We start from the raw sequence: 17,281 nt of genomic DNA, 5'->3' as shown, positions 1-17,281 counted from the left end.
GGTCTTAAGGCTATTTAAACATTTAATCTTTATACATTTTCTCCATTTTTTCTTTAATTTATTGTGCTTTGGATTTTAATACATTTTTTATATTTTAATAATTTATACATTTTTATAATAAATTTGATATTGAAATATTAACATAGCAATTACATCCAATATAAGCCAATTTTATTGTTTCTTTAATTAATAATGTTCTTCAATTACTAATTTATAATATCATTATTGAAACTCATTAAATTGTGTTATTAACAAATTAATGCAAAAAATACTTACCAAAATACAATGAATATTGAAATAAATGTATTCCATTTTGCAAGGACAACATTATGAGGATATGGTCTTATGTTATGCAATATTATATTATTTGAATTAAATATATTTCCTAGCTATCATCACTTCATATGTTTCTATTAAATGTTTTTTTGTTTTTATTTACAAATTATAAATTTAATAAATATGTTATTTATTTGTTAGTTATTAGAAAATGATAAACATGTTATTTTTACTTCTTTATTATAAACTAATAAATATTTTATTTATTTATTATTATATATTATATATATATATATATATATATATATATATATATATATATATATATATATATATATTAATTATAAATTATTTAATTGATTGATTCTAAATCAATGAATTTGGACATTTTCTATAGGCTCATATGTTCATTCTTTTCTTTTCCATAAAGTTCAATAATGTTGATGTCTATGACAGTTGTTGTGATGCTATGCCATTCACATTGACTTTAATGATATTTGGAATAATATTATAATTATTGTAAAAATGATTTGAAATACAATTATTTAATGTATATGATTAATTGTTTCGCATAAAAAAAATTTCAAATAATTAAACAAACCAATAGTATACAAAAACAATTATATATATATATATATATATATATATGTTTATATACCTTTTAACTAAATTCTTTTATAAAATATAATTATATAATTCCTTTTAATATGATGGAATAAATTAAAATTATATATGGTTTAAAACATTAGATTAGAGTGGACAATGCATCTTTTTATTTACATCTGAAACTCCATCTATATCAAATGGATCTTTGACCATGAAACCCCTATGCAGGCGTTTTGGCAGCTCAATTTAATATTTTTAAAAAGAGGGTTTTGGCCCTTCATTTTAAAATTTCAAAACCCATTAAAAAGATTAAGTTTTTCCATAAACAAATGTATCTTTTTTATAACCTCCCTTTGGCTTCACATGTATCATTCTGGATGTTTTTCTATTGTTTATCAGATGCATTACAAAAAACGTACGTTAAGACTGAACAAAATTATGTGTGGATTAGTATCTCATGCATTGCACTTGAGTCAATCTTGTTTCAAGGAGGACTCTTGATGAAGAGGGCATTCAATAATGGTACTTTTGAGTGAATCTTGTTTCAAGGAGGATTATGGATGAAGAGGGCGTTCACTAATGGTAGGATGGTAAACACTTTTCAATACATATTTTATAGCCTTTCCATAAAATCACATAGTCTTTCCATAATTTATCCTCTTCATTCTAGAGATGAATGTAGCTTCTTGTGTTGTAGATTATTCATGACTATCACTTATGTCTTGGATCAATGGTTGTCATACACTTTATTAATTCCATGACCTGTCTGATAATTGAATTTAAGAAGAATGGAAGCTTTCATTTTTCAGATTTAAACAATTTTAGGTTTCAAAAATTGGTATAATAGTTCATGAATATGCATGAAAATACTTTTTTGAAAAAATTTAAAAGATGGACAGAGGCATGTAGTATTTTCTTTAGTTATGGGAGATTTTCGATATAATTTAAAGTCTACCACAAATAAGGAGCTCCTTGTGATTGTTTACCCTCATTTCCTTTCCTTTTGATTGTTTAGCCTCATTTGCTTGCTTAAAAAATGGGAACACAACATTAATTTAATAATATAGGCAAGTGTATGGAAACACCATAATTAACATAGCATCTATGTTGGACATAACGGGTCAATAATAATGATTTAGTTATTTGATTTCTTAATATATGCCCATAGATAATAATGATTAAAAATATTTTAAAATGGTTAAATAAAACTAATCATTTCAAATGCATATTAAATTAAAAGATATATTGAAACTGTCGAAAAACACTCATCCCAGCCAAATTGAAAAATATACTATGATAAATTCAGAGTAAGGCCTAAATTGGATGAGAAAAGCTCTCTATTCAGCTTGTTCATATTTGTTTTAGTTATAGCCGGTTGCTTAATAGTAACAAACATGGTAATAATCGTTAACAAATATTATTAATATAGTGAAAAAATGGTCGAAATTCTGAAATCAGAACGTCTGTCTTGAAGCCTTCCATGCACAAAACTTTGGGCTCTCGCTACATGGCAGGAATCAATCTCGAAGAAGAACATTGCAGTTCGAATATTATTTGCTTTGATAAGAAAATAAGCAGATAAGATTATTATCCGCAATCTAAGCAGATAAGAAAAAATATTAGTGTACAGCGATTTAGCGTTATGTTGAGGATTATGGTTTATTGGATTTTAACGTGCGCTAGGATTTTGTTCTTTCCGTGATGTTGAATGGTGGATTACCGGCTGTTGCAGCATCGTCGCAGGCCATGGGAAGTCCCGGTTGACCCAATCCAATGTTACTTCTACTGCTTCTCGACTCGACGTTGCTCAATAATTCTCCTTTAAGCGAAAGAGAAATATGTGTGGCATGCTTGGGATTAATAGAGTTGATTGGCTACATTTATGCATTTAATTATAATGATCACTGCCATAGGGTCCACAGCTGGCCGAGACAATGTAATAAGAAATAAGGATTTCTGGGTGGAGTGCGGAGGTCTTATTCTGTCCAGGCTGCTCAGGAAGCTGCTTGACAATCCCCATCGTTTTGTCTGTTATTGCACTGCCTTAGAAAACGAACGGATGAATATCAGGGTTGTGCCCATATTTCCTGTGTGAGGAAGTTTTCTTTGTACACTGAAAGCTTACCACAATGAAATATTAATTAGAGATTTGTTTATTCTGGTAGGATCTTAGATATTTGTTAGATATTTGTTTATTCTGGTAGGATCTTCAATGATATTAGTTTTTGCATTATTGAACAGAATAATATTATAACAGTGTAAGTGTCACTGACAATAGACAATCACAAAATTAGGTTTTTTTAATAGGTTAGTTTCAGTGTGAGAGTGACCACTCACAGAAATAATTTTTTATTTTTAAATGAATTATTGAGAACTGACAAATATCAAAAATAAAACATTTTCATCAGAAGAATTATGTTTATGTAACATGAGAGGTCATTGAGCTAATTGAAAATTAAAAATAAAATTTCCAAAAATTAGAAAATTATTTTTAAATTTATTGAGCATTTTCCCAAATTTTAATTAAACATACACAACAATAAAATAATACAAACTCAATACACTTTGACCAGGAAAACCAAAACTTATAAGATTGTTGAAGTTGATCTCATAGCATCAATGCACTTTGAATACAGAACAAATACTGAAAGCTTACCACAATGAAAGCTTACCACAATGAAATATCAATGAAATATTAATTAGAGATTTGTTTATTCTAGTAGGATCTTCAATGATATTAGTTTTTGCATTGTTGAAGTTGATCTCATAGCATCAATGCAGTTTGAATACAGAACAACTACTATAATTCTCCCTTAAAAAACAATAAAGCTTAAAATGCCAGAATATCATATTAAGCTTAAAATGCCAATGCTGATCGTGAGAATGACGAAGAAAATGGTGACGCTCATGCAGTCAGGCTATTTGTATGATTGGAATTTCAATGCAACAAAATCATGGGGATTCATGGCGATTCCTATTTCCAATCTAATAGTATTATAAGAAGTGTGGAGAGAGAGCGAGAGCTATTTCCCTGACTTCTCCACGGCATTTATAATACTATAGGATTGGAATAGCATTCTCCCAAAATCACCATGGCAATTTGACTTGCCTTTTCAGGGATTTGATTCAAATCACCATGGCAATTTGACTTGTCTTTTCATGGATTTGCTTCATTGACTTGTGCGGTCGATACGGCTTCGCATCACATGGAGCAAGTGAGTTGTGCGGTCTATACGGCTTCGCACCACATGGAGCAAGCGCTATCAGATGTAGAAAATAACTCACGATAACGAATTCATGCAAAAATAATTGTAATTATAAATCATGTGATAACGAAACAACATAAAAAATGAACCCATACCTATCAATTTATAAAATCCCAAAAACATCATTTCAAAAATAGGTTATAGTCGAGGTCCGTACAAAGTAATGTTGTTTGAGAGATATTGACGTTCGTTTTGATTACAATCGCCAATTTTATTAAAATAATCTTTTTTTTAAAACCAATGATGATCACATAAGCAGCACTATTACTTAGCAATCACTTTTTAATTTTTTATTGGAAATTCCTCAAAAGTCCTCAATTTGCAAATCCCTAGATTCCAATATAATGTTAAAAATAATCACTCGTCACTTTTTAATTTTTTATTGGAAATTCCTCAAAAAGTCCTCAATTTGCAAATCCCTAGATTCCAATATAATGTTAAAAATAATCACTCAATTTCAAAGTAATTTTAAAGATAATGCATTTTATTGACGTGGCCTTCTTATTATTACTATAAATAATGGTGAAAGAAACTTATTAACACCTACCAATCTTTTAAGTCCAAAAGATTATCATTTTAAGTTAAAAGATATCATCTTATGTCTATAGCTTATAGAATTTGAGAATAATATAACTTATGATAAGTTGTTTCTAGCCTAGGCATTGTTTAGATAGTAATTTTTTATAATAATGTTATTATGAATGTGATAAAACACGGTTACTTTTATGTTAGAGATTAAAGTATTTTTAATGTGACTATGCAAAATAATAAAATGAAATATCGTATTATATTTAAATTTGATATTTAAAAATGAAATTAGATTGTTATATATTTAGTGTATTTTTTAAATTTAATTTATATAGTTGTAAATTAAATATATTATTCGATCTTATGAATAAATAGAAGATGACCATTTTGTATGAGATATTTTTACCTTTTATCTATACATAAAAATAAAAATTTATATTTTTCAATTAATTAAAATATAATTTATTAATGAATATACATTTTTGTATGAGATATTTTTACCTTTTATCTATACATAAAAATAAAAAATTTTATTTTTCAATTAATTAAAATATAATTTATTAATGAATATACATTTATATTTTTTTAAGTTCTAAAATTATTTGTATTTAAATAATATCTATTAACTAGATTCATTTTATATTTCCAAAAAAATAATATGTGATAGTTGAGTATGATGAAATATTTCGATTATTATGAAATAAATATAGTATCAAGCAGAAAGTAATGTTCAACATTCATCAATAACCATTCTTAAAGAATTAGTGCCTTTGGTTTTAGATACATCCATGATTTTGTATTTCTCCCCTCCCTTAGAAAGTTTTATCAAATTGAATTTTGATGGGGCATCTAAGGGCAATCTTGGTATTGCTAGTTGTGGAGGTGTATTCTGGGATTGTAACTCTACAACTTTCAGAGTTTTTGCACAAAGTTGCGGGTCTACAAGTAATAATTTGGCGGCGTTTTAGGCATTAGAGAAAGGCATACAAATTTTTATTCATGACAGCTTTCAATTGTTGCAGATTGATGGTGATTCGAAGATTGTTATTCACCATGTACAAAAGCTTTTAAATGGTCAACCTCCAGGTAAGATTGTGAAGCGTTGGTAGTTGGAAGTATTTTTAATAGCTTGAACCGCTTATTATGAAAATTGGAATATGGTACTGTCTAGCATTCCCAAAGATCGGCTAAGAAGGTTGCATATTTTCTGGCAAACCCTCATTTTCATTTTTTAGATTTCTATTTGTATGTAGCTTGGCCTCTCACTAGATCGAAGATGGATTTAGAGCCCCTCCAAGGTTTATTGGAGGCAAACAGATTTATCCTCAATGGGGGTGGTTCTTGGCATGCCAAGGATGCTTCATAGTGTGTGATCCCCTCACACTTGTCTTCTTTCTGTAATGGTGTGGCAATGGATAGTTAATTTCATTATGTTTGATATATGGGTGAGTCCTTGCTTTAAATGCACAAGTATGAGAATGGGTTGGCTAGTGTACGTGCTCTGTGTGGAAGGAGGCAAGGACTTCTCCTTGTCCTCCATTATTGGTTTCTTCCTGGTATCGTTTCACTCCATTCCTCATTTGTAGTGGTGGTATTCATGGGTATGTTTTAATCTAACAAAAAGTTGGTTATTCCTTTATGTGCTAGTGACTTTCCTTTGGATTTTTGTGGGCTTGAAGTTTTTAGTATTGGCTCTGAGTCGTGAATGTGGTTAGTTTGTCCTTTTAATTTCTAAGTTCTTAAGAAATTCTCTGCTACCTTGGTGGGTATTTGTGGTTAGTGGTGTTTTTCCATGTCGGAAGAACCTTGCTCCCTGTGTCTTTTTCAATTTGTACAAAGTGTTCAGTGGTAGGGGTTTATTGGTGAAATTCAAGTTTTTATTAGAGGTATGGGCCTGATTTCTAGTGTCTTTGCATCAATTATCACTCTTAGGAATGCTCATTGTTTGTCTCTACCTTGTGTTATTTCATTGCAATGTGATAAGCTCGCCTATGTGTTGGCTTTGGCTCTTGCAGTGTGATGTGTGGGTGACGACTTAGGTTTTTTTAGATGTCAATTTAGTGGTCCTTTGTCTTGTCTTTTCTATAATCTTCTTCATAGACATTCTTCTTGTATCTATCCACAATGTTCTTTGGAAGCACCCAGCAAAAGGGGTGGTGGTAGTAAAATTGGGCACACAAGTGTTTTCCCTTTTTCCTACAACTCTATTGCAATGTTTTTCGATGTTATTCCTTTAGAGGTAAGAAAGGAAATCTTGTTGTTGGATATGAAAGAGTTTGGGCAATGACCATATCACTTTGACTTTGAATTGGTGGGGGAGGACATGAAATGGGTCCCTAATACTAATAGGTTTCAGAAAAGGTGACTCCATTTTATGAATTCTCTCGCTCTTCATCAACAAATGGTGACTCTCTTGTGCTTATTTTTAAGGACAAACAAGTGGAGACCTATAATGTTTCTCCTCTTTAAAGGAAATTATGTGTATGTTGTGCAACCAATGCTTATGTCTGGATAATGTGGACCAACGTCTGGCTCGTGTGGAAGGCTTATTTGTGAGTGATTTTTACTCTGGTGATATTACAAATCCTTCGGATGATAGTTCTCAAAAACCTTCTTTAATTTGTTGGGATCGTGACTAGCAATAGCAGTTTTAGGTTTTTCTATTCTCAATTTTCAATATGTTCTATATGTTTGTTTCTTTAGGACAATATGCATCTTAACTCTATTCTCGTGCATGGAGCTATGGTATTTTTTGTTTGCTTGTATTCACCATCTCTTTTGGATTCTCTAGGAGCCACGTATCTCTGAATTTTGCTATGGGATGTCTTTGGATAGATTTTAGTCCTTGTATCTAGTTAATTCCTAGCATATGAGGTCATGGGTATTGGTGGTATGATGAAGAAATTTGTTTTGTCTATCTTCTGGTAACATAATTCTACTGGCTCTCTTTAGCGAAATGGCTACAATTCCTTTAGCGTTAATTCTAGTTTAGTTGTAGTTCATGGACATTCTTTCATTTGTAATTTTATTGTCCTATTAGTGGAAGTCATTCTCTTTGACCTGCGCTTGTCGAAAGGCCTAGGCTTTTCAAGGATGGTTGTATCACCTCCTCATATTGTGAGACTCAAGGTATATTATGAACAATGTTGTGTGTTTGTTAGTTATTTTCTACAAGGCATTGGTTGGTTTTGGATGTGTTCATGCTACTAATGGAGGATAGTCTAGTGCATCTTTGAGCTTCTATTGTTGGATTCACTATTCCCATTATTGGCTTTAATTGGCTATCTGTTATGTGGTTATGAATTATGTAAACGTTGAACTGACATCTCCCGGCTATGACTTTTTGTAGACCACTTGGATAAATGTTGTAACTGTTATTCATGGTCTTTGGTAATTTTCCTCTGTTACTTATTGTTGAGTTAGCTGGTATGGTCACAGACAAGTATGTTACTGGTTGATTAGGTTAGTGGATACAAAATATTACTAGTACAACCTTCTTTTGATAATGAATATAAATTGCAATCATTTGTAAAAAAAAAATGTTCAACATTCATTTTTAGAGTGGAAAACTACTTTTTCAAATTTAAATATTTTATTATCAAAAATGAAATTATGGAAAGTAAGCTTTCAAATCTAAGTCAAATTTAATTATTTTATTTTAAAATAAATAAAATTACTAATTGTATTTTATTTTATAAGTTTATATTTTAAATATAAAATAATATTAAAAATAAAATTTGATTTCATAAAAAGAATATTTAAAAAAAAACAATTTTTATATTTATTTTATTAAAATTATAATTTTTTTTTATTGTTTTAAAATATTTTAAATCTTATTCATCTTTCCAATTTTTAAATAAAATTAAAAAATATATATCCTCCCAATTTTATAATAAAATTTAAAGGAATTAGTTCATAGGGTGTGGCTTAGTTGGAAATGGTCATGATATGAAGTATTGTTTAAACTAAGAGATGGAAGGTTCAAATCCCCAAAAGTAACGTTGTCTACCAAAATGACAATTTATAGGCCCCAGAAATTCATATCGACCCCATATCACACAAATACAAACTAAACCCAATAAACATATATATATATATATATATATATATATATATATATATATATATATATATAGATAGTTTTAAAATATTTTAAATCTTATTCATCTTTCCAATTTTTAAATAACATTAAAAAATATATATCCTCTCAATTTCATAAATAAAATTTAAAGGAATTAGTTCATAGGGTGTGGCTTAGTTGGAAATGGTCATGATATGAAGTATTGTTTAAACTAAGAGATGGAAGGTTCAATTCCCAAAAGTAACGTGGTCTACCAAAATGACATTTATAGACCCCAGAGATTCATATCGACCCCATATCACACAAATACAAACTAAACCCAATAAATAATATATATATATATATATATATATATCTTCTTCAACTCATCTTCCTCATCCCTCAAAGTGGATCGTTGCATGGAATCCATGGATAGGCCACACTCCATGGATCGTTGCATGGAATCCATGGATCGTTGTGATCATCATGGTGGATATTAAAAAAATATTTAAAAAAAATAATAAAATAAAATTTTAATAAATAAATAATTTAAACTATATATTTTTAATTTTACATTGAAAAAATGAATATAATATAAAATATAGCTGTAAATTTACAAACAAAAATGTATTATTTGATTCTTGAACTTTTGTTTAAAAAAATATATATAAATATAAGAAATGGTTTTTCTATTTTTTTAACATTTATGATTTAGATCATTTCCATCCTATCACATTACATATTATTATTGGTATATTTAAAATTATAAAATAGATATATATATATATATATATATATATATATATATATATATATATATATTTTAATTTTCAAAGAATCTTAGCTTGAGTGGTTTGGTGAGAGTTTCTTTTTCTTGTTGGGTGGGTTCAAGTTTCTGAAGACATATGTGATTGACCCAATAATAACATTGATAAATAGTTGTATCTAATGTAATAGTAGCAACCAATCTATCAAAGTTATCGTTTCTCTAGATATTCTCATTCATATATATATATATATATATATATATATATATATATATATATATACACATATATATACACATATATATATATAGATTCAAAAGAGTTTAAGTTTTTGTTTTCTTGTTTTGTTTTGTTTGTGTGTATGTATTCCGGGGAATCAGTAATTGAAACAATCTCGTACTCTCATGATACAAGGTCCATTCCGGTTGCTACCATTATAACCTTCAAGTGGGTCCTAGTCACCTCAATACAAGGCCATGGCTTCACAACAAGAGAATTTGAACATGAGACCTTCTACTCATATTTACTTGGCATTTTCACAAACTTGCCAAGTGAGCTCCCCCAAGAGAGATGATATTTTTTTTTTTATCGTTAAAACTATGCTACGCTATTATTTACATTAAAACAGAAAACGGTTACAGTCATGAAGTCCTGTGCCAGAGGCCATGGATGGCACTCTGGACTTACAGCGCTCAAAAAACCACCCTTTTAGGGTCCATAGCACTCGAATGACTACCCACGCAGGGGCCTTGACATGAAAACTTTTCATCCACACAGTGGCAGCAACCTTGAGACCAAGCGCCCACGCAGGGGCGCTTCCACAGAAATTGAAAGCCCACGCAGGGGCGCTACCACAGACATTGACTGCCCACGCAGGGGCTATAAACCTTAGGACATCAATGATGGCAGAAGTGGACAAGTAAAAGAAAATTTTCATCAGACACCTTCGCAGGGGCGTGGAGACACCCTGAGCAGTTGAATTCACATACAAAACAGAGACATTCAGAACTCCACCCTGAGCAGTAGAATTCACAGACAAAACAGAGACATTCCGAACATACCAGCTGCCGTAGACAAAAACAGAGCCTCTAAGACAAGGAGGAGAGTGAGTGAGCGGTCGATTAATCGTCCAGCTCCTCGTCCGGCTCCTCCTCATATATCCAGCATAATCCTTCCGGGGGGGGGGGCAATCTACCTTAGCTTTCTTTGGCGAGGGCTCTGGCTGAGACGCTGGAGGGTCAGTGACTAGTCTTGGGCAGTCCTCCGGCAGTCCTTCAGCAGCTCTGGAACTCTCGGCCTGATGCCGCTGTGGGCGGGGCTGCTCCCCGACCTCCTCCACCGGTTCTTCCAGAAATAGAACAGATACATGAGCATTGATGAAGGAATTGGCCTGGGGGCTGTTGATGGAAAAAACCACAGTTCCAAATGCTGGGAGAGGATTGGAACCCGCTTCAGAGCTACCAGCATCCATGAATTGGCGCGATTGCACGGGGTTGGCTTCCTCAACTCGATGACATAAACAGCGGCAGCAGCGAGAAGAGACATTCTCCACAGATGTGCGCGAAGTTCCGCCTCTTCCTGAGCCTCTACGGCTGATGAGGCATTGTCTGAGCTTGACCATGGTGGTCTTATATGCCAGATAGCGAAACGGAGCAGGGTGAACAGACACACACCTGTCGCCCACACCAACAGGCTTGCTCCCAAATCCAATTGCAACAGGGGCGCCTTGAGCCAGACCTCCGGAAATTGACACCCGAAATCCCAATTCCCTCCACTGTAAATGATCCACATCAAAACATTCCTTACCTGCATTGTATTTATGCCTCTCTGCCATGTCTCGGCCCTCTCTCTCCATAACTGCACATAGCAACCAAGACTGTGCTCCGGACCAGGCATTAATTTGTCGTCCCTTCCCTCCTCAGCACCCACGCTTGCAGACCTCGCCGGCTGCTCGCAGTGAATGCTAGCCTTAAACCTAGTACCGCCCATGGTGACCAGGTGGCGGTCCCATGTCCTCTCCCGTGGCACCCGCATCCAGGGAAGCAGCCTCCTTTTTGATTAGCCTGTCTAATTCCTGAGCCTTTGAAATGTCTGATATGATGGCTATGGTGCCTGTAAGAAGATACTGATCGTTATCTGCACCTATGTTAGCTAGAAAGTCCGCAACCTTGTTTCCTTCTCTTTTTGTATGAGTGAAGGTGATAGCTCTGTTGCTACGGAGATCTTGTTCAATGGATTCTAGTCTGGCTGCAAGTCTCCAGCTGTTAGTGATTTTTCCTGCTTGAGAGCCATTTTGAAGTCTCCTGGCCATGTTTATAAGAATCTGGGAATCTCCTTCCACGATCAGGGGCTGCAGATTTAGGTTCCTGGCGAGGAGAATTCCTTGCCATAAACCTTCGATCTCCGCCGAGTTGTTGGTGTCCCATCCCAAAGAACCAAAGTATAGCTGTGAGGGTGTGCCTGCTTGATTCCTAATGATGCCTCCAAAGCCTGCCTTTCCCGGGTTACCTTTGGAGGCTCCATCAAAGTTAAGCTTGTAGGAGTTCTCGGGGGGGGCCTTCCAAGTGCCTTCAGTGGTGCTGCTGCTTGTAGAAGTACTGCTTTTCTGGGAGGTCTGTGGAAGAGATAAATTCCAATTACTTATAATGCCTTTCTCGTTGTCTTGAGATGGGAGATCCTCCTGAGTCCAGGAGTGGAGAGCCAGCGTTTCATTGAGGTTCCCACATATTCTGGTCCATATGTCATCGACCCTAGAGCTCTGATTTTTGAATATCCTCTTGTTCCGTTCCTTCCATATACCCCATAGAATGAGACCTGGTAGTAATTTCCATAGGCAATTGAGGAGCTCGCTCTTGTATGGATGTTGCGGCCAGTGTCGAAGGGTGTCAATTATGTCATTCATTTTTCTGCACCTTATTTGACATCTGAAACTAGCCTTTTCCCACAACTGATTGGCTAGGGGGCAGGAGTCGAACAGGTGAGGGAGCGTTTCCTCATTTTGCTAGCAGTTAGGACATACCGATGGTCCATGGAAATTCCTTCTTCGTAATTTGTCCCAGGTGAGGATTCTTTTGTGACTTACCAACCACAGGAAATAAGAGATTTTGGGCCATGAGTTGGGATCCCATACTGTGCGCCAGATTGGGTCCGGAGGGGTATTGTGGTTGCATATGATCTTGTAGGCCTCTGAAGTTGAAAAGTTACCTTTTGGGCGGTATCCCCATCTTAGGATATCGTTGCCTTCATCATATCTGATTCTCCTTTTTTCCAGCTCCCTCTCCAATTCCCCTGTATCCTGAAGATTTGTGAGGTTGATTAACTGATTTCCCTGTATCCATTTCCTGAATTCGTGCTCTGTCTCCTGCGTCCAGTAGTGATTGATTTTACCTTGCTGCTGCTCCTGCCTTATTTGGTCCAACGGTGAATGTATTATGTGGGTCAACTTTGGCATTTGGTTCCATGCATCTGTCCAAAATCTCGCCGATTTGCCATTCCTGACCTCCCAGAAGCTGTGTTGCTGTATTAATTGGAAATGTTGTTTTGCCGCATTCCAGATTAGAGATCCATTTTCCCTGGGGGTGAACAGAATGAGCTCCTCCTAGGGGCGGTTGTTGGCATATTTGGCCGTCCAGATTCTTGCCCAGGGCTTTCCTGGATTAGAGATCCAGTTCCACCATATTTTGGCACTCATAATAGAATTACTATGCTCCGGATCTCTTAACCCTATGCCTCCTTTTTCTTTTGGTTGACATACCACAGACCATTTAACAAGCACCCATTTCCTGTTTGTAGCCGATCCACCCCATAGAAAACTGCGCTGGAGCTTCCTGATCCTTTTGAAGACCCATTTGGGAGCTGCAAGAACTGAGAAAAGGTATAATGGCATTGCCTGGAGAACTGATTTAATGAGCACAATCCGGCTAGCTAGGTTGAGAGATCTGTGCGTCCAAAGGTTGAGACGAGATTCAAGCTTCTCAAGGAGAGAGCGCCATGAGGAGTGCTTGATAGCAGAGGCAATGAGAGGGGCACCCAGGTATTTGGAGGGGAGAGATGCTGAGGGGAAGCCAAGAATTCCGGTGACGGCTGACTTAATCTGGGGGGGTGTGTGGAAGAAAAAAATCTGCGATTTGGTACAGTTTACATCAGTGCCAGATGCTTCAGCGAAGTCATTGAGCAAGGATTTGAGGCAAGAGGCTTCCTGGGCTGAGGGATAACCAAACAGCATAGTGTCGTCAACAAACTGCTGATGAGAGGTGGCAGGGGAGTTATGAACAGAGAGACCTTTGAGACGGTGGGATTCGAGAGCTTGCTTTATGTGACGGCCAAGCCCTTCTGCCATGAGAACAAATAGGAAAGGGGATAGTGGATCCCCATGCCTAATTCCTCTTGATGGCTTGAAGGGGCGAGAAGGGATGCCATTAACAAGGATGGAGAATTGAGTTGAACTTATTAAACTCATTATCCAGCGGATCCACATAGTATTGAAACCAAAAGCTTTTAGCATTTGCTGAATAAAGTTCCAGCTGAGTTTATCAAAAGCCTTTGAAAGATCAAGCTTAAGAATCATACCTGCTTGCTTTGATTGTTTGAGGGAGTGAATGATCTCGTGCGTAAGGAGAATGCCGTCCAGGATTTGTCTGCCCTCCACGTAACCTGACTGTTCCTGGGATATGAGCATCGGCAATAGGGGCTTCAACCGGTTAGCCACAACTTTAGAGATGACCTTGTAAATTACATTGCAGAGTGCAATCGGCCTGAATTTTTCGGGCTTGATAGAGTCCTCCTCTTTGGGAATGAGGGCGATGAAAGTGGTGTTGAGAGAAGGTAGAATCCAGTGGATTGCTCTCGATTCTTCAACAATTTGCCATACTTCATGTTTTATCATCTCCCAAAAGGTATGAAAGAACGTGGTGGTGAAACCATCTGGTCCGGGAGCTTTTCCATCCTTGAGCTGGGCCATTGCCTCATCCACCTCCTGAAGCTGAATCGGACGGAGGAGAAGCTCATTGTGCTCCTCTGTAATGATTCTAGGTACATTGTTAGTGATTTTTTCAATTGCTTGGCTTCTATCTCCTTCCGGCTCTTGAAGGATCTGGTTGAAGTGATTGCACAACTCTTCCTCGATTTCCTCATGCATTTCCACTCTTTCTCCTCCCGGCTTCTGGATGAACGGATTGTTGTTGTGCATTCTTCTTTGTATGGTGGTTCTGTGGAAGAATTTGGTGTTGCGTTCTCCTTCCTTCAACCATCTTATTCTGGACTTTTGTTTCCAGTAAATTTCCTCCTGCTTCTGACTTTCCTCAATCTGCCTGTGGATGTGCCTTTCCTGTTCCAGTGTCCCTTCTGTGTGTCCTTCTGTAATAATGTTTTGATGAAGATCCGCTAGTTCCAGATTGAGATCTTGTTGTGCTTTGAATATGTCTCCAAAGGTTTCTTTTTTCCATCACTTTAGCTGGAATTTTAGGAATCGGAGCTTCTGTTGGAATTTGTACATCTTAGATCCTTCTGGAGGGGTGAAGGAGGTCCAAGTGGCTGTGACAAAGTCTTTGAATTCAGGGTGCGAGAGCCAAAAACTTTTGAAACGGAAGGGTCTCCGAGTCTGGTTTCCAGGTCTTTGCCATTGGAGAGCTATCGGCCAGTGGTCCGAACCCGTATGCGGGAGAATGGCGGCTGTGATGTCTCCTCCAAGATGAATCGCATTATCAGATATGAGGAAGCGATCGAGCTTGGAGGTGATTTGATGTTTGCCGGCTCTACGGTTACTCCAAGTGAAAGTACCATTGCAGAAAGGCATGTCTATTAGGGAGGCATTTTGGATGAAGTCCTTGAAATGTATATTTTCTTGCTCCAATCTGTTTCTTCCCCCAGTTTTTTCTTCTAGCTTAGTGATCATGTTAAAATCCCCTCCGATGATCCAGAGCGGGTGCCTCCTGTTGTTGTTCAGTGCCTCAATGGTGTCTAGGAGTGCTATTTTGCTTCCTGTATCCTGCGGGAAGTATACATTTGAGAGATTACCATGTACATTCGTGCCCAAAATATGGAAGGCTGCCTGTATAAGATGATGAGAGGCATGGAACTCTGAAAGGTTTATTGCTTGGGTATTCCATGCAATAGCCAGTCCTCCTGACGCTCCTGATGCATCAACTGCTACTGAGCGGCATCCTGGCCAAGCTTTGGTTAGGATGCTGCCTAATGTAGTGTCGTTACATTTGTTTTCCTGGAAAAGGCAAAGGTGTGGCTTTTCCGCTTTAATCATGTTCTTTAACATTCTGAGTTTACCTGGGCCGTTGAGCCCTCTTAAGTTCCATGAGACCAGCTTCATGGTTTAACCATTTGGAGAGGGTTTGTAGTACTTTGTCAATTTCGCATACCTGCCTGAGTCTACCAGGAGCTTCCCTACCTCGATCGTTCTTTGTAGATCTGTTTTCCATCCCCTTTTTTTTGACTCCTTAGGTGGTTGGCTTCCATCCCACTGGCTTCCTGGTTGGATCCCGAGTTGCTGTTGCTGGTATGCTCTTGAGATAACCACTTCCAACTTGCTAAGTTGGGCTTCTGAGATGCTGTCATACGCCTTCGTCTTGCATGCCAGTTCCAGTTCTAGAATATCAAGGCCATGCAGGTCTACGCTTTTCGGTTCCTCTTCCATCGGTTGCACTTGAGTGCCTTCGTCCTCAATCAGGATTTCATTAGGAGGAGAATCTGACATTCCATCAAGATCCTTTTCTTTGTCGTTCTTTGCTTGATCCTTCTTGACCCCAGAGGGGTGATTAGGGAAGTGGGGGGGGGGGGGGAGTGGGGAATTGGGGAGGAGGAAGAAGGCGGAGGATGAGTGGAAGATGAGGGATGGGACGGGTTAGCTTCAGTGATCGGAGGGGAATCTTCGGAGGATTGAGCCAAGATTTCGAAGCTGTTCTTAGATGCAGGGCCATTAGATCTTTTTTTCAGGGGCTTTTGCCCATTTGAGGGTTTCCTGTGCGCGCGTCTTCGGCTTGGGGCTTTTGTAAAACCATCTTGGGCATCTGAGGCAGTAGGATCAGGTGAGGTGACTTTGTCATTCAAGGGACAGCCCCGGAAGAGATGACCTAGAGCATGGCATCTTCTGCAACGGAAGGGAACATGCTCGTAGTCCAAGGGTTGGATCCATTCTTCGTCCCTATGAGAGAGATATACCGATTCTGGAAGTGCTTCATTCAGCCTCATAAAAACGCAGATGCGAGCATAGGAGATGAATCTGCGCATTTTTGTTTCTTCTGTCGTTCTGATATATTCCCCTAATCCATTTCCGATTTTCCAGAGAACGTCCTCGTCCCAATATTCGTCTGGAAGTCCATACATTCTGATCCAGACTGGTGCCCAGGTGAGGTCTTCCTTATCCGGGTTGAATCTTGGTATCCAATCTCTCATGTACAGGCCCGCTGCGTTGAAAAAATGAGGCCCTGTTCCCAGTACCCTGAGTTTGTCTTCAATACAGTAAAAGATGGTGGTAAAGAAGCCTTTTGGCCCTAACTGCAGAGTGACATCTCCTTTTGGCTTCCATTTTGCTGCAATCCACCCATATAGGGCTCTTTCCGTCGGCCAGAACCCTATAAATTTCCCAATGATGGCGTGGTCTCTCATGAACTCGATTCGAGCATCTATTTTGTGCCCAGGTAACTCGATTCTTGGCCTTTCTGTGGCTACTGGCTTACAGGTCGTAGAGGAGACCTTTGGTGCTTCCTCCAGGTTTTTTCCCCTTTCCTGATTGCCGCTGTCATGGTCTTGTCGTCCCTCTGTTTTCT

General features: G+C 37.0%; 1 protein-coding gene across 1 annotated transcript; it reads right to left on the bottom strand.

Moving 5' to 3' along the window:
• Positions 1-14,946: 14,946 nt before the first annotated feature.
• Positions 14,947-15,825, bottom strand: LOC149147067 (uncharacterized). Its single transcript, XM_089441706.1, has one exon. The coding sequence runs from the start codon at positions 15,823-15,825 to the stop codon at positions 14,947-14,949; it is 879 nt and encodes a 292-aa protein (XP_089297832.1).
• Positions 15,826-17,281: the final 1,456 nt, after the last annotated feature.

This window comes from Pinus tabuliformis, chromosome 9, assembly GCF_031772625.1.
Source record: "Pinus tabuliformis cultivar Carrire ecotype Pingquan chromosome 9, CPIR1, whole genome shotgun sequence".
Classification (NCBI taxonomy): domain Eukaryota; kingdom Viridiplantae; phylum Streptophyta; class Pinopsida; order Pinales; family Pinaceae; genus Pinus; species Pinus tabuliformis.
This window is presented reverse-complemented; position numbering and strand designations above follow the sequence as displayed.